The sequence below is a fragment of the Colletotrichum graminicola genome (genome assembly GCF_000149035.1).
Source record: "Colletotrichum graminicola M1.001 genomic scaffold supercont1.38, whole genome shotgun sequence".
Classification (NCBI taxonomy): Eukaryota; Fungi; Ascomycota; class Sordariomycetes; order Glomerellales; family Glomerellaceae; genus Colletotrichum; species Colletotrichum graminicola.
This window is the reverse complement of record NW_007361042.1, coordinates 184,376-207,557: the sequence shown is the minus strand read 5'-3', so window position 1 is coordinate 207,557 and position 23,182 is coordinate 184,376. Positions and strand designations below refer to the sequence as shown.

The following is a 23,182-nucleotide window of genomic DNA, read 5'->3' as shown; positions in this document are numbered from 1 at the left end:
CAACGAGACCTTGTATTATCCGCCAACCAGGCGTCTCCAACTCGCAGACAAATCATCAACCCTCCTCCAGATGGCGCAACCCCGGATTTTTTCTGTACCCCGGATGTTTCTGTCATCCGCCATCCAGCACGCGCTCTGTTGCTGCTGCGACCGTACGTCTGCTTCCCCAGACCTAGAGCGCCCAGCCCCGCATGAGCGGGAGGGAGGCCGAGATTCGTCAGGGGTGATCAATGACTCTAGCCTCTCTTGCCTTGTTTGCGCGTTTTTGCACCTTGAATGCAGGGTTGCTGGCATAGGTTCAGAATGACAGATCGGCTACCTCCAGAGCCAGTGTCAGCAACTGGGGTGAAGGACTTTTGGCGGGCCGACGAGTTGTCCTCTTTGATGGTGGGTTGGCTAGCTTCCCAGAACAGTTGTGCAAGCCGTATAGGCGCCGGAACGTGACGGTTTTCATCCGCTCAGGTATGCCCTCCTTCTCACTTCGGCCTCTTTGATAATCTCTGCTGCTAGGCTCAGGCTAGGGGCCAGGGTCGAATATCGCTCAATCTCCATCACCACGTCATTGATAATCTGGTCGATAGTTTCCCGATGAGGTACGAGTGTGAGGAGGATGCTGCTGAGAGAAGGAGACATGGTTGCACCCATGACTAGTAGCGTCTGCGACACGATGGAGAGGGCCCCTTGCCACAGATAGGGCATGTGGCCGGCATGACTGCGGTGCATTAGCAGGCGGCAGCTGCGCCATGGCGGTGGGACTTACTGTTGAGAAATGTGCTCTAATTGCCGGATGGAGGCTTCCAGGCACTTGTGGCAACTGTCGCGCACCGCAGGGTCCAGGACTGCCTGTTCGTTGTCCAATACGGCCAAGATGTACGGGCGGTAGATGATTGTGCGGCAAGCAAAGAACCGCAGGCGCAGCACCGTCTGCACCGGGTCGGAGAGCAGGTTGCGGGTGAAGGGAAACTGCAGCGGCATGGGCAGGCTCTCATACCATTGCGTCAGCTGAAAGTCGAGTTCCGCCACCACAGGCTCCAGGCTGGTGGTGGAAGCCATTGAGTCTTTCGAGTAGATCAGCTGGCTGACTCTGTTGAGAAGCCGCCGCAAGGCAATCTCAGCCAAGAAGTACCAGAGATCGTCACGGCCAATCGCTTCCTGTTCCTCACCCTCGAACCCGCCAGGCAGGCCGACGTTCTCTTCGAACTGGACAACGCCCGAGTGTGGCAAATCCAGCTCGGCCAGCAGGTCGCTCTCAAACAGCAGCGAGTTCCAGTAGATCCGCTCCGTCAGCTCTCGTTGGTTTGGCGGGACCCTATTCGGTGACATGAGTAGGAGCTGCAACTTCGTGCTCGTAGTGCAGAGGAGGTTCCAGGCCTCGAGCGGCCGCACGAGATAGAACAGATAGGCCGAAGCCAGCAAGTGACACTGGGCCGCCAGAACGTTGTTGGACGTCATCATGCCTGGCAAAAGCGCCCATGCGGCGGTGAAGTACTGCAAGCCGGGCGCATCTTCCCCGGGGACGATCCTCGAGATGCTGCCTCTCAAACTCGCTTGGCCCAGGGCCAGGACCAGCAGGACGATGCAGCTTTCTGCGCCCTCGCGGAACCCGTTGGAGAGAGCCGTTCGATAATGGCTTCTCCAGGTGTAGGGGTTGACGCAGGCGTACCATACGTTCACCCGCTCGAAGTAGGCTTCGATGTAGGCGGTCGTGTTTGATAGGTCAACGCACGGTGTCTTTGTGAGCGAGTGCAGAGGCTCGCGCGCCATTTCGAGCTGGAGCAGGACCTGCGGATCATAAGGTCGGGAGACGAGATCGCGGATGAGTGGCCACTGCAGTAAGTGGAGAGCGGCGTTGGTGTGCATCTTGGGCATGGTCGAGATGTTGGTCGGGTTATTCCAAGTGCCCAGGCCGCCGTTGGGGATGACGGAGACGATGTTCCCGGAACCCGAGACTCCCATTATGCTCTCTCCGTTGAGCCCCGATCCATTGCTCATGGAGGGCGACTCTTGGTTGATGGCGATGCCGTTGCCCTGCCCTGCAACCATGTTCATCTGCAGCAGGCTTTCAATGCGGTTCAGACGCTCCAGGATCAACTTGTCACCGGCGTCGAGCTTGATGCCAGGCTCTCTGTAGACACACTCGGCGCCCAGCTCGGTGCAGAGCTTACACTTGGGCTTGGTTCCATCGCAGCGGGACTTGCGGGACCGGCACACTTCGCACTGCCGGCAGTTAGCACGACGGACAGACAGACAACCGACTGCCGGCTTCACATACCGCGATTGTAGCCCTCCTCCGGGGGTAGTCGATGCCGGCGTCCGTGTTCCGCCTCTTGAGCGGGTTGGAACCTTCGTCGCTGGGCGCCTTGTCCATGCCATTGGCCAGAGCCTCTGGGCGGTTCTCGGACGAGTGAGACATATTCCGCGCCTTTTGTGCCGAGCCGAGAATCCCATCTCTGCTGAAACTTGGCGTTCTTTGTGTCTTGAGCGATGTAGGCGACTTCAAAGGGTGTATGCCGTTGGTCATTGAAGGCGAGGGCACCTCAATGTTGAAAGTCTCGCGCGACGGTACATGAAAGGGCCTCCCAGCGTTGCCCGTGGCCGAGCAGGGGGAGTCACCCGTCGACGACGGGGACATGGCCTGCGTCTGGAGACGAAAAAGCTGCGTGGACGACGTAGTGGGCGAGTGTTGATGCGCTGCGACAACGCAGCACAAGACAGGTGGTGTAGTGGTGTGACTGGTGAAGCCTGGACGACGACGGAACCGCCGGTGGTGGCGAGCTGCTTAATAGCTACGATAGCGAGGTGCGGTGCGGTGCGGTGCGATGCGATGCGATGCGACTAGGCTCCGTTCCGATGGGGCGTCAGGCCACTCTCGAAGCTATCGAGGCACCGTTTCACTAATGACCTTGAAGGCGGATGAGGGGGGAGCGGCGGAACAGCGAGGTGAGATGAATGGATGCACGGCAGTGGAGCAGTTATTATGGGAAAAGCGCTGATGAGGGAAGAGGAAAATGCGGAGGATTCCATCCATATACGGGGGTTGTTGGTGCTGCTCGGAAGCCGAGTAGATAACCCTGTTTGGGCGGGGACGGCAGCGCTCGCCGTGCAGAGGGACGGAAATGTACCTTAGTCGCTACTCTCGCCATCAGAGCAGCAGGGAAGCTCTAGGTTCGTCCCCTCTGCCCCGGACCCCAACTTTGAGTCGTCGGAGCCGTTGGAACAGATTGATGACAGACACGCAGTGCCCCATCCCCCCCCAGAGCAGATACAGGTAGGGTCAAGCCGGGCCATTCAGAACCAATGGTTGCAACGGGCATTGGACGAAACGGGGATGGAGGAGGACGAGATGGGGTATCGAGGTAAACGGGCCCACGCTAGAGGCTGCAGGCCATGTCACTTCTCAATCCGCCATCCAGACCGAGGGAGCCTGGGATAGGGAACGTGGTGCCTGGCGCGCGGAAATCCACGTTGTGTGTGTGTGTGGATGCTCTGCCCGTAGCTTAGCGGCGAGTTCAAGAGCTGCCACGCAGTACTTTTGCTTGGTAATTAGTCCTGTTCCTTCTCGAGGCCCGTCGCGCAGGGCGGCGGTGGTGATGGTGTTGGTGATGGTGGTAGTGGTCTTGGAGGTTTGCGTTTGCCTGCGTGGTTGTCGATGGCGGCGTTGGTCGAGACGCGGAAGAAGTCAAAGTCAGGGTCAGAGAGGTTTGCATTGCAGAGGATCGTACATTTGTTTGAATTGAAGGGGTTTGAAGTGATGCGGTCAGGAAGCTGCATCTTGACTGACTAGCACCAACTACTCTACTTTGAACCGCAAATTGCTGTCCAGTTGATCTTGGTCTGGGATGATGGTCCTTGTGTGTGCCGTGCCGTACCGCTCAATGCAATCTCAAGGGGACTGCGGTACGGTTACAAGGCCTCAATCCCCGAAAGGCCCCGAATCATGCCGTTCTTGGTACGGATCGACTTTGCCAATCTGGGGGAGGCCCCCCCCCCCCCCCCCCAGCTGCCCAGGGCTGGCAGGTGAAACGTGGGGAGAGGAGAAGGCAGGTCTGTTGGAGCTGGGGGGACATCTGCCCACATGCCACCAGTACCTAGTACTAAGTAGTAAGTTGGGTTCCATGTTGTTAATTCACCTCGGCTCTGCATGGGTTTCTGGGACAATGCCACTGGAAGAAGGCCAGCAGAGAGATACTGGCGTCGACGATGGACCAGCCTACAGGCTGAAGAAGGAGGACCGGCAAAGTAACGAGTGACATGTTCTGCAGAATGGCATTGTGTGGCGAAGACGGGTTTGGCGCTACAAAAAACACCACAGTAATCATGAAAGGCAATAATAAATGATGGAGGTGCATATTATGCGTAAGTATGGTCCATGTGCATACCCTTGGGCTCGGTGTGATGTGACGGGGATGGGTCAACGGCCGCTCTAACCACTCGGGCACTGTCGTTGGTTCCATGTTACCTACCTTATCTGATTCCTTCTCGGTCTTGTGTAATCTAGAAATGGATCGGGGACACCAGGTAGAAAAGACAGGCTCTTTACCTGGCACACCTAGGCGATATATGGGTCGTTCGGGCCAAAAGGCAGGAAACTCCGGGTACACGAGGCGGGTAAGGTGAAAAAGGGACAAAACAAGGACCGTCAAAAAACCAGTTATTATATCGACAACACAGCGCTTCCGCTACCTCTACATGCATAGTATTGCCCCATATCGAACCTCCGTAGCCTCGTAGCGTATTTGCATGCCTGTCTAGGTACCTAGTGTAGCCATATTCGAGTTTCAGTCCATACACCACCACCCAATAGTCGGTCGTCTGCTACTCAAACCAAGCATCTCCCGAGCCGGCCCTCGAAATGACCAAGTTTTTTGTCGACCAGAACCAAACGGCGACTTTCGGCCGTCGATTACGAGCAGGTAACCAGTTTGGGTACTCCTGGCACAAGGAAGGAAGAGGAGGAGGATTTCAAAGCATCTGCTTGGAGACGTGAAGCTCAACATTGGCAACTACCTAAGGCAGTTTTCCCTCCTACCCGCATGACACCGATCCTCAACGGGCCGACTCCAGGGAGACTGTCACCATGAGCGTGGCAACCTTGTCAGATGCGTGTGTTTTTTTACCCACAGGACGGCCCTCGGACTTCCAACTGCTGGGACGTTGATGAAGAGAGGGGAAGAATCGGCCCCTCGCCGACTTCATTCCGATCCCGCCGTTTAGCTCGCCAGCGATTTGTCAAGACCCAGCCGAATGGCCAAGTCCAATCTAACAATCTAGGTAGGCTGCCGACAGGCATGGTTCAAGCACCTATGCCCTTATCACATGACTGTAATATATTGCGATCAGCAGCAGCAAGGCCGTCGCCTCGAAGGGACGGGAAGATCCACGGCGGCTGGGTCTGCCAAGATGCCTGGTCACTGGAACATGGCCGAGACCGACTGAAGGTAAATTAACTACCCTCCTCGAAGGCAAGAAGACAAGGGGGGGCTTTATCGTTGCCGGCCGCGTGCAGGAAATGTATCACTGCCGGCCCTCGTCTCTGTTGTCAGCCAACGATGTAGTCGGCTCGACTTCTTCCTGTTCTGTTGAGCATCATTGTTCCCCGCGAATCCGGGGTGCGGACGGGGGGCGGGCGTTCCCTGACACCCCGCAGCGACGTCTCCCCACATCGTCACTTTCTCGAAAAGTCGTCTCTGAGATTCTATTCGATACCAGACTATGATGTTTAATGGCTCGCTGCAGGTGGACGACCAGGAAGGTGAAAGGGTGCTCTCTGCCGTGTCCGAGGACCTCCTCCCAGCGCGACAACTTGGGTAAGTCAAGTGCGCTCTGCAGGCTGGGATCCAGGATTCAGAGTGCCATCGAACCAAGGTTTCGCCATCGGAGGTTGTTTTGGCGACGAGAGCGCTGTGTGCGCGAGCCTTGGTCGGCGAGCAGTCTACCTTGTATGGCCGTCCGCCGTGTGTCTGAACAGTGAGTGTCCCGAGAGCCGCATGTCGCCCGGCTACCCTCATCAGAGTCAAACTTGGCTAGATTCCAAGAATGACGGGCGGCGCGTAGGTAATATCCCAGCCGGCACTTTAAAGGTGTGGCGCCGACAACTGTGGCATCAACGCTAGCCACCCCTGGTCTCGTCTGTTTGTGCGATCTCGTCTCTTTATAAGCAGCTTCACGTGGGTGTACCTACCTACCTACCTACCTACCTACCTACCTAACCAGGTAGGAGGTGCGCAGCAGTTGTCGCCACCAACCAAGTTCAAGCAATCTTTGGTACTCATACAGCCATCGTCGGCATCTCACCTTCACATGTCATCCTGCTTCCATCGACGTGCATGCAGACAGATCTTTTTGTTCGGATCGGCAGAGTCCCAAACAAAAAAAAAGGTCCACGCGAGCGGTGACTTGCAGGTGAGCCTTCCAGTGCTACGCACCCGTACCGTACTATGAACCCCCCCCCCCTTCCCTGCCGGTGTCTTCCTTTCCCGACTCGTTCGGGAGAAGAAGAAAAAAGAAAGATAAAGAGTGAAATGACGTGGGCGGGCCTGCGGGACCGATGCCTTTTATTGCGGCCGCATAAGCGAACGGTGAGATCTGACATGGTAGCGTCTGCACCATAAATTGCATCAAGGGAGCTTCTTCAAAGTCAGCCAGGGCATGTCACGTAGTGTACACAGGTGTCATTGGCCCGGTGCGAGTTCGAGCCGAAGGTCAATTGTTATTGTGGCCAGCGACTCGCGCAGTCACTTCCTGAGCTTGTTGGAACTCTATTCGTCTGCATGTATACTTATATATATATACACACTTATTTAAGATTCCGCCACTCCTGCCTAGGCACTATAGCAAAAGCCGACGACCCATGCGGTTTAATTAGTGATTAATCATTCGCCAAATATGACGGCTGTGACCTCGCCCTCGACCTTGCTACTCGCAATGATGTCGACCAGCTTGCCCGAAGTGGCGTTGCGGCTGATGATGACGACGCGGCTGTCCGATTGTAAACCGACGGCGACGAGGTCGCCGGCCTTGTTGACAGAGAACTGCCGGGGTATACGGCCACCCGCGGGAAAGGTTTGCAGCAGCGTGAGCGCGCCGGTCTGCTCGTCGATGCTGAAGCTGTTGAGAGAGTCGGAGGGGATTTGCACGCCGCCGCTCCCGGCGTCAGGGTTACCGATGGTGAAGGCCGAGTCGTTGCGCGAAGAGACGGTCAGGAACTTGCCATCGGGCTGCTGCATGTGTTAGTGCGAATCGGCGACAAAGGTGTCGGAACTCACCGAAATCCAAATCTCGGCACCGCTAGCTCCGGCAGGTGCGTTAGCACCCTCGCCAAAGGTAGAACCCGAGTATACCTCGGTGAACCCGAGCGTCTTGTTCTCGCGGTAGGTAACGTCGTAGGCGGTGATGGAGTTGGCAAGCTCGCTGATAAGGTACAGGTACGTCTTGCCCTCGGGAGTGACGAGGAACTCGACGTGGCGAGGTCCGCTGCCGGGGGCGGCCGTGAGAGAGTCAACGGCGACGAGGTTGGCGCCGTCAACAGCAAAGACGCGCACGAGGTCGGCGCCCAGGTCCGGCACCAGGACGAACTGGCCCTTGGGATCGAGGAACACCTCGTGGGGGTGTGGGGCGTCCTGGCGCGAGGGGTTCGGGCCCGGTGCAGACATGTTGAAAGTCTCGGACTTGATCGCCGTGAGGGCGGCTGGGCTGGAAATGTCGAACCAGCTCACGGAAGAGCCACCGCTTCTTTGGGTCAGCAAATATCCACAACCAAGCGCAACGACAAGCCTACTACTGGGCGACAGCCAGGCCCTGGCCTCTGTCGCCATAGACAACGGCGCTGACGGGACCGCTGATGGTTTCCGTCTTGGCCAACTGCTGGAGCACACCGTTGGGGCCGGTGACGAAGGACGAGACGGTGCCAACATTGGTGGTCAGCCCCTCATCCGTGCAGTAGAGCCGGGAGTTGACTGGGTCGAGGGTCAGCCAGGACGGGCTGGGAGCGCAGCCGTCGGACGACGAAATGGGCAGCAGGGTAGACTGCGTGGCGTGGTTGGCGCACAGGGTGAAATTGAGCGTGGTGATGGCGCCGCTGTATGACGACGCATAGAGCAGGGTGGCCGCGGCCGGGGACGACAGCAGTAGCGGCAGGAGGCCCGAAGGGGCGAACAAGTCTCGTATCATGGCGGGCAGAAGCAGGATGACGGCGCTCGCGAGTGAGTGGCGCTGCCGTGGGCAGGAGAGACACAGAATCAGTGCGGGTATGAGGCACAGAACGAGTGTGAGGGTGAAAAGTACAGACGTTGCGCGATGGGACGACAAGAAAAGGGGATGTTGTTGGCGTATTGGACAGCGAGGCCGGCCCATGGTGGGCAGCAGTGACAACCAGGGGCAAGACGGGGTCGTCTGAATTACTACGTAGTACGTTAGCAATGGCTCGTTGATCGGCCCTTGGTCCTGTCTCGGAAGCTCACAGACGTGGTTTCTGTGGGCTCGAAACGGGCACCAGTGTTTCCTATTCGGGACGCCCTCGACATTCTCCGTGCTTTCTGGTAAGCAACCTTAATCCGGGCTCGCTCTGCACGGGACAGTGCTTCCGCGACGGCAGCAGCCTCAGGAGCTGGCGGACGGGTGGTGGTCAGAGTTCTGTGGGAGTAGGGGTGTGGGTGGTGTGGACATCTTCACAACAGGTACGTATGTTAAACCCTGACTCGAAGTGGGCAAAGCAGACCCATTGTACCCACGGAGGGGGGCCTCACGGTATCGTAACCAAATGCCGTGGTCAGTCTTGGCATGGCACTCGGGTTGAGTGCTGCCTGATGTCCGTTGATGTGCATCCCCTCTTTGTCGTCGTCGTCAACAACGACCGCAGGGGAGGATGGGAAATTCGAGCCGCAATGACAGGCCAGCACCCGTTCGTCTCATGCCACCACCGTTCCCACAACAAGACTTGGTTCAGGTGGGCGTGTAATGTGAATGCGGAGAATGCGGAGAAGGGAAGAGGGGAAAGACTGGAGGACTGGGCAGAGTGTGAGGGGAAGGGAGATGTTGTCGGCGAATCGGCGTAGCCCGTTGATCATGAGAGTGGTCCCCTCTGCCGCGAAGTGGATATGCCCTTGTCTTCGTCGGTTGGGGATGCGCCGTGGGGAATTGCCAAACATCCCAATTTGAGTTAATCTACCTGGCCCCCAATGAGACCGTAAACCCGACTGAAATTTGTGGCCGTTCTGGCACGGCGCGATGCCGTCGACGGGTGTTTCCTCGGGCGGCAGCACGGTAGTCAAAGTCCGGCGTGTTACAACTCTGACACACGCGCTGGGCGCATTGTCCAACTTTCCCTCATCTGCCCATGCCTTACAGCAGCCTGTTTCAAGGACATACTCCGTAGGTTGGCATCAACGCTGGTAGTAGTGGCGCCCGAGCAAGACGACTCGCTTCCGGATGGGTCCATATAACGGGAAACAGACGGCTCGTCGTTGTAGCAATCAAATGCCGCACCTCCTCTTCTGCTATTCGACCGCTCTCAACCAAGGCGTCTGGCTGGGTGCTGACGGGAGTCAAGTGACACCGCGCATTGCAACACAGTTGGGGTGCTTGCTAGCGAATCAGTCGCATGGGGGATTCGGCTGGAATGGGGATGCACTACGGGCGGCCATGTACCGGCAGTCTTCTCCGCATCGGTAGTGTCCTGCAGCCGTTGCCCGTTACGGCGTCTCTCCGTCTGATTGTGCTATGCCGATCGACGTGTGGAAGCTTCTTCTTGCTGCAAGCCTCGTTGGCTACAGCTTCGGACCTGCCATGCGGTGGTGGTGAGACCACAGCATGTGGATAGCACGTTTGATGAGCTGCTCTGATCAACCCATCGGCGTCTGTACCTGGATATGCAGCCTAGTCAAGTGGGCCTGAGGAAAAACCGGCATCGCGGTCGGTCGCACCGCAGACGGCAGACTCGCTATGTAATCTCTTCACCGGTTGCTACACTTCACACAGGGCAACTGTGCAGTTGAGAACTCCACGAATCTGCAACCCAAACCACGCCCAAGACCCGAGTTTCGTTACCGCAGGGCAGTCTTTGAACCGCCACGAATGGCGGCGACTGGAGCCAGCTTACAACGGTCAACGCTATATCTCTTATGCGGCTTCAATTATATGCGGGGGACGTAGCATCCAATCAACCCCTCTACCCAACCAGAGCCCCATCTCTTTTTTGCTTAAAGGCTAAATTCAAGACCAATCGAATCTGCGAGCAGGGGTCGTCTTGTGGATAGTTCTGCATGACTCACCTCAAGACTGAGGACAGTAGGAACTTGGAGCCGTCCTTCCGTGCCGCGTCTCGTGGGGCCTCGGTAGCTGTTTGTTAAGGTTGCCAATCTGTCTATCATTTCTGGGTGACGTGTAAATCGCTGCAGTGCGGTATGTTATTTCTCCAGGCTAACTCACAGACGCCATGCCAATCCTATTCCATCCTCAGCACCATTCCTTGATTGGGGGCGACGGGGTCGCTGTTCGGGTCAAAGAATTCCGACACCCATCCATCCACCTCGGTGCTGTTAGCACTCTGCCGCGTGCCAAAGCATTTGCCAATTATGTTTCCAGCAGCAGTTCACAAATCAACGGTCGAGTCTGGTTTCTCGAAGATAGGGCATGCACAAACGTATCTATGCTTTTTCAAATGTCGTGGGTGTACTGTTTCCCCTGGAGTGTGATAAGCTATAGGGTGCCTATAACCAGTAAGCTAGTGTCGAAGAAAAAGGCGCCGCAAAACTTACCAGAACCTGCTTTGCGTTGCAGATTCTCCAGGCCATCTTCTTGACGTTTCCGTCAGCAGGCACGATTGCGGGGGCAAACTCAATACCAAACATCTGGTGGATGGCATAGACGATGCGCTTTGCATACTTGCCGTCCCGCTCGACGTGGCCGCCGAATGGCTCGTCGACGGTGGCGGGCGCAATGTCGGGGTCCCGGTCGCAGCAGTTCTGCACGAGGGGCAGCAAAGCTTGCTCGACGGCCTTCTCGTACATGCCGTTGGCATCGACCTCGACGTCGTCCTCGTCAAACTTGCCGATGCGGATCTCAAAGGGCTGCGAGATGGTCATGACAGTGTGAGCCCCGGCGTGATGGTACCGGAACTCAAAGACCCCTTGAGTCCACCAGAGCCGGTCACCTTCAAAAACGACCTCACCCTCGACCAGATCGGGGTCGGACGGGTCCTCCTTTTTCACAGGGCGATCCGGAACCAGGATTGTCTTGTCGGCCGTCGCAGCGTCGTAGTTGCCAGGCGTGGTGGGTACCCATCGACCCAAAGAAGAAACCTCGGTTACTTTTCTAGAGCGATTGTCGGTCACCATGTAGAGCCCGATCCAGTCCTTGCTGTCGTGCTTCGCGGGGGCGCGCCACTTGACCTTTAATGGGGAACCGTAGTCAAACATCAAGGTCTCGGTGCCATGGTGGAAGCGTGCCGTCACACTCTCCTTGCCGGTAGCCCGCTCATTCGCCGCTGAGTGGCTCGAGGGAGTGCCCTCCACGGACAAGGAATAGAGTTTGGGGTCCAGGCCGGCAAGGTCGGGGGACAGACGGGTCACAGTCAGCCGCGCCGGATACTTGTTGAACAAGGCCGACGTATCGCGGACGATTGTCTCGATGCCGGATGCGAACTTGGGACGTGCGGAGTCAAGGAACTCCTCGATGAACTGGGCCGTGTCGTCAATCACCTTGTCGACTCCTCGCTGCCAGCCCTGGACAGGCGGCGGGAGAGAGCGCTTGATGAACTTGGTCAGACCTGCTTCCTGTCGGAGGCCTCTGCCATAGGTCTTCTGCATGTGCGGCTTTTCAATGAAGTTGATGAAGCCTAAGGTGAACAGCTGGCTGACCAGTGCCATGATGAATATGGCTCTGCTCCACGTGATCAGAGCAGCTCCCCACAAGCCAGCGGTTCCGAAAATTCGCTCAGGGTTGTTGAGAAACCGGTAGATGGACTTGTACGTCAGCCTGGCAGTCGAGTCGTAGAAGAAGTCGCCGTAGAACCAGCCAAACTCCCCGAGCGAGTCGTAGACGCTAACAGCCGTCCAGATCTGCAACGCAACGAGGCCAGCCCCAATGACGTGCTTTAGGAGGACCCATCCGTAAGCCCAATCTTCAGGCGGCGAATACATCTTCCAGCATGCTGCTATAAAGGAGCCTGTCACCATAACCAGACTGAGATGGTACATGCCCTTCCACTGGTTCCAGGCTTCGGTGTGGCTCTCGCCATACTTGAGGAAGTGTCTCGTCCAGAACTTATTGCGTGACTGCGATGCGAGAATGGCGCCTAGGCCAAGATGATACCATACCCGCCAGAGCAGAGCATGGAATACGAAGAGGGCTTGGAACAAGGGGGTGGACGGCGTGACCAGGGCCAGGACAGCCAAGTAAAAGCCAAGCAGCAACACCGACGTGTCTGTGACACGGAACAGATCGAGGTTATTCAGGCCAATCAAGTTGTGCACTTGGGGAGGCGCCTCTTGGGACGACAGCTCCGGGGACGAGGTCGTTTGGTCGACCAAGATTTCCTCGGTGTCCGAAGACCTGATCGCGACAAGCTCTGACTGGCCAGTGGCTGGCGTCGAAATGAGTCGCTTACGAGGCGCAGGCGGGTTGTATGTTTTCTCAATGTGCGGGTTCTCGACAATCATTAAGAAGGCGAACTGGGCAAGATGGGCAGCGATTGAGATGAAGAGGACCTCGTAGCTCGCGGCCATCATGGAAATGCCGTAGTAACCGGCGTATCCAATCGAGTACATGGGGTGGGGGGCCATCTCGAAGACGCCGTCAAAGGTCAACTCCTGGTCGATGAGGTAGAAGAAGTCTCCCCAGTACCAGGCGTAGTCCTTGACAACACGGTGAGCGTCGAGCTTGACCCACAGGTTGAAGAGAACCAGGAGAATGCCGATAGACCACCGACCGACACCGACCAGCACGTTCTCACCCTGGGGGGTGTGGCCGCAGATGATAGCAAAGAGGCAGTAGGACACAAAGTCACACATAAGAATCAGATCGACAACGCGACGGAAGACGAGCCAGGTGTTGTACTCCATAGGGGCCTTTTCGAACTCGTAGTCCTCGGGGATCTTAGCCTCGAGCTCGCGCTTAAGCATGTTGTAGAGCCAAGGCCGGGGCTGCTTGCCGGAGCTTGGGTGCTCGAAGAGCTTCCATCTGGCGGCCCATGTCTCCAGCCTGCGGTGGTTGGATTGGATGGTGAGGAGGTAGCCGATGCCAATGTTATAGGCGGCACGCCAAAAGAGGAACACGAGAGCAAAGACGGGGCGCTTCATGTTGGCGGGGAGAAGGTAGGCCGCGCCGATTTGAAGGGCGAGAATGGCGAGCACGAGCACGTCAGAGAGGTTCTTGGGCTGCCTCGGATCAAGCAGCTGCGACACCATGTCATGGGTCGTGGGAACGGTGAAGACTAACAGACAGCCGTCAGCGGATGGGATAGACGACAAGCTCGCCGCGAGAGCCTACCTGTGCCATCGGGGGTTCGACCAAACGTCTTCTTGGGCTTCTGCTCGAGGCCCTTGCCCGTGTCGGATTGGTCGTCGCTGGCAGTTGAGGGGTTTAGATGCTCGCTGTCGCCAGCAGAAGACGTCCGCCTCTGTCGTTGGCGGAGAGAACCATCATCATTGGCGACGGGGGCGGCGGAGGAGCTCATTCTAGCCGGGTGAGTAGAGGCTCGTCACAGCTGAAGATGGGCCGACAGTCAGTTCCGAGGTTGTTCACACACACAAGGAGGTCGTCGGTAAGGGCGTTGTGCGAGGGTTGTTCTGATGCTCAAAGTGTCCATGAGCCGCCAGTGTTTCAGTAGAGGTTTCGAGGTCGGAAGGCTTCGAGCGTCCCTTTTGGCACAGGAGGGCAGGAACGTGGGATCAGAAAGTCGAGACGAGGAGAGGAGAGATTCCGTTATGTACCTAGAGAGGCGCAAAGAGTTGTTGGGAGGAAGCAAGTAGAAACGTCACAGACGGGTAAGGGTTCAGGGTGCAGCTGACGGTTTCCAATAAGACGTCTGGAAGAGCCCCACCCCACTAAACAGCGGGTTTATATTGTCAGAATGCCTGTCCATCCCGCCTTTCGTTGAACGATCTTTGCCTTTTTCTAACAAAGTGGAAACTGACGCTCCGCTGGCTGACTCTTTACATGTGATTGATTGCTGCTGGGAAAGGCAGGTACACTACAGTTTCAGTCAAAGAGGCAACAGCTCGAGATTAGGTACGATAGGTGGGTTGGATAACTAAGCCTTGTACGAGAGACTGAGCGTCGGCATAAGCAGGCAGTTGCACGGCGTTTTCCGGGTCAAAGCAGATTTTTCATAGGCTAAAGTACCTATCTACCTACCTGGGTAGGTAGATACCTCTCTGTGCATACCCAGTTCGTCAAGGCTAAATAAGATACAAGGTCCCATGTAGGTACGCCTTGGGAACTCCCAATCGACGTCGTCGTCCAGCCGGAGAGCAAGCATATAATACCAGCAGTCTGTCTAAGACATACGTGTCTCTTGCTCGGACTGTTCCCCCGCCCTGGTGCCCTAATCATCCCGGCTCGCGCAGCTACCTAGGGAGACTACCTAACCACACTAGTAGGTAGTATGGTAAGGGTGGGGGGGATACTTCCAGCCTCTTCGATTTTCTTTCGAGCGGAAGATGCGCCAGACCTGCGCTTGTTGCATCCGTACCTGAGGCACCTCTGATTCCTCTTACCTCACCGAGCCAAACCCAGATGCGGGGTCACTGTGCCAGCTTACCTAAACCGTAACCGGCTCCCTCCGGCTCTGATGCTCAGGACAGTACTCCGTACCCCCTACGCCATCACAAAAAGCACGCGCTGATAAGAACGTATGTGGTGGGCAAGCAAGTCAGCATATCCAACCTCATTTAAAGCCATGCCTCCAACGATCGAATCAACTTACCGATCAAGTGCGAGTGGATGTGATCTCGCCCATATCCGTCACGCCCGGCATCATTCAAGCCCTAGATCTGGCTCCCAACGGCGTCAGCACGTACACGTACTTGGTTGGACAGGGACATGCCCGTCTCACCACGCGATGCAAACCGCCAACATGAACCATTCCCATCAACATCCCTCCCTCAAGACCACGCGAATTCAAGCGTGGCACCCGCGTTCGTGGCAGATTTCATTGTTATGCTCTCAGGGGAGGCTACTTGGTAACCACTCATTCGTCTCCTGATCCGGGAGACGGAGGCATGCTTTGCTGGGGTGTCCAGGGTACGCCGGCCTTTTGCATGAATTTGTAGAATGAACAGTATCAAAACACAACCCACCGCGCAACGGGGCCCCTCATGCTTCCAATCCCTCTCCGGGCTGCGTCCCTTCTACGCAACGGGTGGACATCATCGTTCGGCCGTTGTATAAGAACAAGTGCTGTGAGTCACAGGACCTCCTCTGTTCCTGTGCACCTCCTTTTGCGCGTGGTTCTGCTCACCAAAGTAGTTGCTGACCCCTATTCACTCGTTGACTGTCACAGTTGACACCATCTACCTCAAGCAAGCGCAACACCGCACTCGATCACACAAGCAACGTATTGTAATAGTTCATCATCCCCACAAACACCACCACCGCCGTCAAAAATGGCCCGCGAAACCCCGGCATCCTCCATCGCCGGCGAAAACAGGCCGCTCCCGAAGCGCCCCGGCACCTCGGGCACCGAAAACCTCCTCAAGACGAACCGCCGGCAGGCTTCGGACAACTACCAGCGCGCCCAGCGCGCTGAGCGTGCCTACCGCGCGAAAAAGCGTGCCACCGCCGCCCGCGCCGATCTCTCGGATGCAAAGACCCACTACACCGAGTGCTTCAAGCACCTCACCCGCGGCCTCGCTGTCACCTTTTCCGCCGTCAAGTCGCTCCCCTATGTCTTCGACGAGCGCCAGGAGGCTGCCCGCCAGAAGGCCGATGCCAAGAGGAAGCAGCGTGCCCTCGAAAAGAAGAAGAAGCTCGAGGAGAAGCTCGCCCGCGAGGCCGCTGAAGCTGAAGCTGAGGCCGATGCTGCACCGGCTGAGGATGCACCGGCCGAGGAGAATGCCGCTTGATGGACCATTCGCAGGGTCGAGTCGATTACGTGGATGAAGGGGATCGAGGCCTGATATACTAGGTGCATAGTATGCCACGCCTTCCTCGCACTCCTTTCGTTGCCCGCGCCCAGGGTGATGACTTCAGGCTGAGCCTCTTCTTCGTCTTTTCGTAACTCGCCCTGCGAATGGACCGTCTTCCTCCACGCCAGCGCCATCATGTGCTCGTCGACCAATTCGCAGCATCACATGCAGCTCGCTCAGCAAACGTAATTGCTACACACGCTCTCGGGCACCCACTGTCGTTCCCATCATCATATCATAACCCGCCCCGCCCCTTCTTTTCATTTTCCTTTCTCTTCTTGCATTATTCATATTCATTTAGTGCTTCTTCTCGAAACGACGCCCCACGACCTTGGACGAGATAATGATGACGGAGCCAACATATAAACGGAATCTTCCAGTAATACATACCGCATATATTCAGCAGATGCTCGCAGAGGAGGAATGTGGCGGCCGTGCTCGGGTCTCTTCAGTCGGCGTCTTGTCAATGGCCTTGCTTACTTTGGTCATTGGGCTTTCACTATCATTATCTCAATATTTTCTTTATACACCGGTTGGCACTCGTATTGGCTTGGAGAAAAGGAGGGAAAGGAGTCGGTTTGGGGGAGCCTCATCAGAGATACCTGCGTTGTATTTCCCCTCTCGTTGCTACCAGAATTCTAGCGAGATTGTTTTCCAGCATGGATCCTACAGTCTCCCTGCGACCGTGAAAACTTTGCAAACCCGTTTGCCGTGGCCCCTTCTCAGTGGTGATTCATGCACTGCAAGTCTGCATTGATCACACCCTCGCCGACATATGACGACCCCCTTCAGGCATACCGTCTAGTTTCCCGTGAGATCATGATTTTGCATTTCCGAGAGATAGAAAAAAAGGGATTAACTACCGTATCCCCCAGGATGCCAATTTTATACCATTGCCGTTGCCGTGGCCGTATCTCCAGTAGTAGCATCAAAAGAACCGTCGTCGTTACCGCACAACCACACCCGCCCCCTGTTCCACATGGTGCCCAGCTCAGGCCGCCTTCTTGGCGAACTCGACTCTCAAGATCAAGTGCTTGAAACCAAAGCCGTCCATCTTGGCAGCAGCCTTGACGGCGTCGCCCCGATCCGCAAAGCTGATGAATGCGAAGCCCTTTGCCAGACCCGTTTCCCTGTCCTTGGCAAGGAACACACGTGTGACGCGGCCGAAGCGCTCGAACATGTCGCGAAGTTCCTGTTCCTCCGCCATCTCCGAGACCTGTCGTCGGTTTGTCAGTATACCAGCCAAGAGTCACAGCGCCGGGGACAGAGGAACTCACGTTGGTGACACGCAGCGTCGCGAGATCGTCCCGCTCGCCGTACTTGCTGCCACCCATCCTGTCTCCCGCAGAGGCGCCGCCGGCCGCACCGGCTCTGAGTGCCGGCGGGACGTAGCTGCCCTTCTTGGCGCCAGGGCCTGCTGCCGCAGCGCCGCCCGCGCCCGGCTCGTCGGGCATGCCTGCGGCGACGTCGGCGGCGTCCCCACCGACGGGAGCCATGGTGTCCTTGTAGGGACAGCGGGCAGTGAAATGCTCGCCGTTGCAGATACGGCACTTGACCTGCTTGTCCTTGAGCTTGTCCTTGAGGGCCTGGGCACCGGCGTCCTCGCCCTGCTCCTTCTCGTCCTTGCGCCAGTTCGTGCTGGGGCGGAAAATGATGTTCTCGCCGACCGAGGTCGTGTCCGGGGCCGGGCCCGCGGGGTCCTTGGCACTGAGGCCGAACTTGGACCACGTCTTGCGCTCGGCGACGCGCGGGTTCACTTTCTCTGTGTGAGTCGTGTAGCGGATGCGGCGGGTCATCTTGACCTTCTTGCCCTGGTCATTGTAGCGGAAAGTAATGATGGTCTTGGTTCCGTCCTTGTTGCTGATGGTCTGGGGCGCGGGAAGCTCAGTCGACGTCTCCTCGACGTCTTCATCGTCGGCCCAGTCATGCCTGATTGAGAGGGGTTAGCTATTTTAGACGAGTTTTTCCCCCCCTTTTATCTGTCTTCTTCTTTCCGATGGAAAACGGGTCGGAATGGAGGGCGTACTTGGTCTTAGGCGTAGCCATGTTATCGATCGGTACTCTTCGCGTGCGTGACAATCGGGTACAGGCTCGAAAATCGATCGTATCGGTCAGAGGTTTGCTGTTTTCGAAGCGGGTTGTCGCGGTGGTCAACTTCGTGGTGGGGTCACGGAGGAATTTTGATGTTGATTGATTTTCGTGGTGCGCCACCGAGCGCTGGTGTGGGGCAATGGGGCGCTAGTCCATTCCGGGTCATCGCCCCCCCGAAGCCTTTCCATCCATTTGTCGTTGTGTCGTTCTCTTCACCCACAAACATGCTTACGTATTCTCATCTAGCGTGCGTCGTTGCAAAATACTGTTTTCATGTCTTTGGATTTTTTCGACCTTTTAAAAAGGCGCTGTATCTACTAGTACGGTCCACAAAGTCCGTCACCAAGGTCCGTCCTAGGGATGTCTATCATATTGTATGCTGTCCGGAAACCAGTCATGATATGCACCGCACCTCACCGTCAAAACGGTCCATATGCCTTCCAGCTGGCAAATCATGGAGGAGGCGCCTTCCCATCCGATAAACGCCGATTTGTGCAGCAAAGGGTATGACGCAAACAGACCCAACTAAGCAAAAAACATAGAAAATGAGATATGGTTAACGTCGTGTGAGTGGAACAAAGCGAAATATGAAAACAAGCTACGCATTGGAGTGTGGTTTGTGAGGAATGGGTGGCAGCGCATAGTTTGGTGGCGGCGCTGGCGGGGGTCCTTCGACCAGAGCAGGCATGCTACTTCTGCCCATGCCACCCTGCGAGTGGTCGTTGCAGGGCACTTGCTCGCTCCAGTGAGCGAGAGGAGTTGTCGGGGCACGCGACAATGATGCAAGTGATGCTGACACTGGCATCATAGGCGGGAGGGGAGGTGGGATCATGTCGTCTCTGGGGGACTGGCTCGCGAGGGAAGGCGCACTGAGCCTCTTGGCGGCTGCCTGAGCGCGGGACCAAGTCCCTGAGGATGACAGTGGACGAGGAGAGGAGTCCTGAAGACGGACTTCACATGACGATGCCGGGCTGGGAGTCTTGGAAGGGAGGATGAAGGTCCGGAGCTCCGGCGAGCCAAGAGTCTTGTCCTGTTTGCTAAGAGACGGCGAACTAGCGTACCTGCGCGGACTCGTCCGAAGGGTCACCGTAACCGTCTTATTCTTGGGGCCAAGGCTCGTTTGTCTAGGAGGGTAGGCATTTGATACGTCGCTGACCGAAGTCCGGTGCCCCTGGTTTTCTCTGGTTCGGGGGACTCCAGCTGCCTGGCCCGCTACCGACTCTAGACCGTGCACAGGAGACGGCTGGTCTGCCACTATCGACAGAGGTCGTGCCATGGAGAGCGCGGTTGGAGGAGGCTTGCGGGCATTCCTGATAACGGAGTCCCTGTTCCTTGCCTGCTCAGGGCTAGAAGAAGGACCCCTCACGGCGCTGGAACGTCTGCTCGTGGGGACGCTGAAGTTGATAGCCACGTGAGCAAAGTCGGCCTCCGTGTACGTGGAGGGAGGCCGCGACATGGGCGAGGCACGCAGCTCCGAGTAGCCCAAGGTCTGCAGAGACTGGCGACGGTCGAGAATGGCCGCAGCGTTCGGTCTCGGCCTAACCGTAGGGGGGTCGTGTACTGGAGGAGGCAGATCTTCAAAGTGGCTGCTAGCAAAGCTATCGCGCACGGGGGAGCACGCGGGCGACGAGCCAGCAGACGTAAGAAACGTGCGTTGGCCGGATGATATGTACGAGAGCCGGTTGGTGCTGTCACGCAAGCTGTCGAGCTGGTGGCCGTCGTGGGAGATGATGCTGTTGGTGGTGGAGACGTCGTCGATTGAGGGATCGCGGGTCGTATCAGCATCCATGACGGAGTGAGGCTCGTCCTCGCGCAGCTTGGCTTGCTCCAGTTTCAGGGAAAAGTCCGGGGGAAGCACTCGTGAGAACCTGTTCGGGTCACGGACGACCAGAGTGCGCTGGCTTGGCTGAATCCGGAGCTGGGCGACTCTGCTATCCGGCCTAGGCCTGCCGGTCTCTGAAAGGTTCTTCTTCCCGCCCAGCGCCTCGATTTCCCGGCGCAGGACAGCAATCCACGATTCCATCTCCTCGGCACTGTCAAAAACCATGAGGAAGTTCGCGGCATGTCTCTTGTCGGACGCACGGAAGGGCAGGCGGGCCAGCAGCGACCGGGAGTCGGCGGCAGTGAGGCCATTGGATTCCATAGCCGCAGAGACTTGGAGAACCCAATGTTTGCCAGGAATTGCATCACTGACAAACGCGGCAGAGTCCTTGCTCAGGTGCAGCACCTTTTCCGGCAGGCGGTCAAAACTGCCGTCGGCGGCATACTGGAGCAAGTAGCCTGACGTGCAGAGCACGTAAGTCTTGCATGTCCACTCAAGCTTGACCGTGGACAGCGTTCGTAGGTGCTTCCTTCGCGCCCTCTCGGCTACCCTAGCGGCGTGCTCTTCGGCGGGCTCTGGGGTGAGTGCGAGCTGGGGCGGGGCCCCCCGTAGACTGATGCTGCCTTTCCGGTCAGTGAGACGGAGGATCACGTCGGCGGACGTGGTGGCTGCGAGGAGTTGGGCATGCTTGATCGCTTGGGGGTATGCTTGGAACAGGGGCGGGGGGTCCCACGTCGCAAGACTGCCTCGCGATGACCTCGTGGCGGGGCCGTTGTTTGGCCTGGTCTTCTCCGAAGTGGTAGGCCTTGTCTTGAGGGACAAGTCGCTGAAGGACGCACTGGCGGATATGGACGTGGATCGCGAGTGGTTACCGGATAGCGCGAGATCGGACCGCATGTGAGACCAGTTGCTAATCCCAGCTAATGAGGCGCGAATGCTGGTGCCCCGTCCGGTGTCGAAGTAGGACTTGGTAGGGTCGACTTCGCGAACCGATTTAGCTCTGCCAAAAATGGTCTTCAGTCCCATTCGCGAATCTCGTTTGTCGAGCCTGTTCTCGGGGCGCAAAGGAATGCGAGTCGACGACGATGCGGGAGCGGCGGCGTCTGTATGCACATTGGCCGGTCGTGCTCTGCGGGACTGGGTGGTGCGGTACTGTAGCGTTTCCGCAAAAGTTGTAGCGTTGGGGTTGCTCGGCTCGACATCAGCCATGACTGGGGTCAGTTGATCTAGCCAGACGTGGATTTTGGGGTGTTGCTTATGAGGTTGATCTGAGCAGACTGCTTCCAGCGCGGAAGAGGGTGGGCGGTGACGTGAGTATAAGTCAGTGAGGGACGACGATGCGCTCTGGCATAACAGGGAGCAAATGGGTGGGTTTGGTAATGTAAGTACTCCGTAGAGGCGGTAGGCGTAAAGAAACAACCAAATGTTGGCAGGGTGTGTAATTGTGGATCTTTATGACCAAGGTCCTCAACCCCGGCAACGGGACGTCGGGGATGTGGGTGGGTTGGGAAGCAAGCTATTGCGATGAGAAGAGCCGGTTGAAGGGGAAGAGGGCTCTTGTTAGTGTTTGCGCTAACGGAAATTTTGTTGCTGGTGTGAGGCCAGGCGGCGTGTCCGACACGACCGGGATGGGGTGGGATCTTAAATCCGGGAGAGGCTGGATGTAATCTTGGGACGAGGCAGAAAGAAGCAATTCACAGAATTGAGGTGAAAGATAGGTAGGTAGGTAGGGAAACAAGTTTGGACGTGAGGGAGAGTGTGAGCGGGTGAGTCTAGATGGGGAAGAGAGGGCCTGCCTAACGGAACGGAAAGGCAGATGGAAAGGAAATGAGAGGGAAGTACAAGAAGATAAAACCGGGCAGCATTCGCGGCGAGGAGGAGATGGGAGGGCATTCGGGCAATAATAAGAACAAAACCAATAGAGGACATTGACCAGAGCAGAGCAGAGCAGATAGCTAGACACTAGAATCCAAGACCGCGGCGGGAGAGTAGGAGCCGGTGAAGAGTGCAAAGGAGCTCGGTTGAGCCACTAGGCCAGGTCGGTGGGCTTGCTTTAGCTGCTAGCACAGGCACACACACAGGCACAGTGGCACACAGGCTCACTGGCTCAAGCGCACCCGTCCTGCAATGTATATTTTATTTTCATCCTGTGCCAAGGACGATCACATCCCACACCTCAGGTGTGTGCTAATGATTTCCCATCTCCCTAACTAGGTAGGTACCTCGGTATCCATCCATCCATCCTGTCGATGTTGTTCAAGTTCCTTGCAGTATACGTACGAATAGCCATGGATCCTGCGCTCCCTTCCTTGATCCCTCTATTCCGATGGCCTGATGACGACAGGGGAGGACCACGAATAAAAAATAAAATAAAAACCGAGGCCAAGAAGAGAGAGCGCGTAGTCGGCGTCCGGGCTGCAGGGCAGGACCTTGTTACATGAGCCTGAACCCTCCGACTTGCATGTTCCTTGGTGACCCCTTGCAGTTCTTAGCCCATCATCCACTCAACTGATCAACTTCAGCTCGTCCCATGTAGCGATCCCCAACAGGCAAAAGCAACACACAGAGGCTGCCCGAGGGACAGACTCTGCACACCTGCCTGCCGCCCGGCAACTGGCACCCAAGCAAGGAATTCGACGGCGTAACCATTATATTTGGCACCCTCGGGCAAGTGAATCATGCAGGCGTCTTGGCTCAGCAAATCCACGGTGAGCCAGAGAGATGGGAAAGACAGGGTGAAAGAGAAGAAACCCCTATTTAAGAGGGAGCACCTTGTATCTGTACTATATCGTATCTGTACCTCAGTGCGTGACCACTCTACGTTCGATTCCGGGTGCAGTGAGAGGCCCCTATGCACACTTGGCTGGCCCTGAAATGGATAGGCTCTTCCTGTTTACTGCTTCTTTGGGATCCCCTGAGTGCTCGACCCCCCTGCTCAATGCTGGTTGATGTAACCATAACGTTCAAACTTCTGGCACCTGGCAAATGAATGAAGCCTTAACCGAAGGACGACCGACTGGCAATTCCCTACAAGGCCTGCTAGGAATACATAGTAAAGTGTGATATATCAGAGATGTGCCAGAAACCCGAGGCCAACGCCGGTTTTTTGTTGCCGTGCAGCGGCGCGCATTCGCGAAATGACAAT

The 23,182-nt window shown here is 56.8% G+C and overlaps 7 protein-coding genes across 7 annotated transcripts; 1 reads left to right on the top strand and 6 right to left on the bottom strand.

The window, feature by feature from the left end:
* Positions 1-450: 450 nt before the first annotated feature.
* On the bottom strand, positions 451-2,632 carry GLRG_08331 (uncharacterized protein; the record flags this gene model as incomplete). The annotated part of the gene is made up of 3 exons (XM_008099016.1): positions 451-712; positions 761-2,217; positions 2,273-2,632. The coding sequence occupies 3 exons, from the start codon at positions 2,630-2,632 to the stop codon at positions 451-453; spliced, it is 2,079 nt and encodes a 692-aa protein (XP_008097207.1).
* Positions 2,633-3,543: 911 nt separating this feature from the next.
* Positions 3,544-3,771, bottom strand: GLRG_08330 (uncharacterized protein; the record flags this gene model as incomplete). Its single annotated transcript, XM_008099015.1, has 1 exon — positions 3,544-3,771. The coding sequence occupies one exon, from the start codon at positions 3,769-3,771 to the stop codon at positions 3,544-3,546; it is 228 nt and encodes a 75-aa protein (XP_008097206.1).
* Positions 3,772-6,872: 3,101 nt separating this feature from the next.
* On the bottom strand, positions 6,873-8,169 carry GLRG_08329 (uncharacterized protein; the record flags this gene model as incomplete). Its single annotated transcript, XM_008099014.1, has 3 exons — positions 6,873-7,217; positions 7,266-7,728; positions 7,778-8,169. The coding sequence occupies 3 exons, from the start codon at positions 8,167-8,169 to the stop codon at positions 6,873-6,875; spliced, it is 1,200 nt and encodes a 399-aa protein (XP_008097205.1).
* A 2,484-nt stretch (positions 8,170-10,653) lies between these two features.
* Positions 10,654-13,672, bottom strand: GLRG_08328 (phosphatidylethanolamine N-methyltransferase; the record flags this gene model as incomplete). Its single annotated transcript, XM_008099013.1, has 3 exons — positions 10,654-10,680; positions 10,755-13,429; positions 13,486-13,672. 3 exons carry the CDS (start codon positions 13,670-13,672, stop codon positions 10,654-10,656), a joined length of 2,889 nt encoding a protein of 962 aa, XP_008097204.1.
* A 1,930-nt stretch (positions 13,673-15,602) lies between these two features.
* GLRG_08327 (uncharacterized protein) lies at positions 15,603-16,061 on the top strand (the record flags this gene model as incomplete). The annotated part of the gene is made up of 1 exon (XM_008099012.1): positions 15,603-16,061. One exon carries the CDS (start codon positions 15,603-15,605, stop codon positions 16,059-16,061), a length of 459 nt encoding a protein of 152 aa, XP_008097203.1.
* A 1,054-nt stretch (positions 16,062-17,115) lies between these two features.
* GLRG_08326 (RNA recognition domain-containing protein) lies at positions 17,116-18,170 on the bottom strand (the record flags this gene model as incomplete). The annotated part of the gene is made up of 3 exons (XM_008099011.1): positions 17,116-17,340; positions 17,402-18,053; positions 18,151-18,170. 3 exons carry the CDS (start codon positions 18,168-18,170, stop codon positions 17,116-17,118), a joined length of 897 nt encoding a protein of 298 aa, XP_008097202.1.
* Positions 18,171-18,813: 643 nt separating this feature from the next.
* GLRG_08325 (peptidase family M20/M25/M40 protein) lies at positions 18,814-21,246 on the bottom strand (the record flags this gene model as incomplete). Its single annotated transcript, XM_008099010.1, has 1 exon — positions 18,814-21,246. The coding sequence occupies one exon, from the start codon at positions 21,244-21,246 to the stop codon at positions 18,814-18,816; it is 2,433 nt and encodes an 810-aa protein (XP_008097201.1).
* Between the last annotated feature and the right edge of the window lie 1,936 nt (positions 21,247-23,182).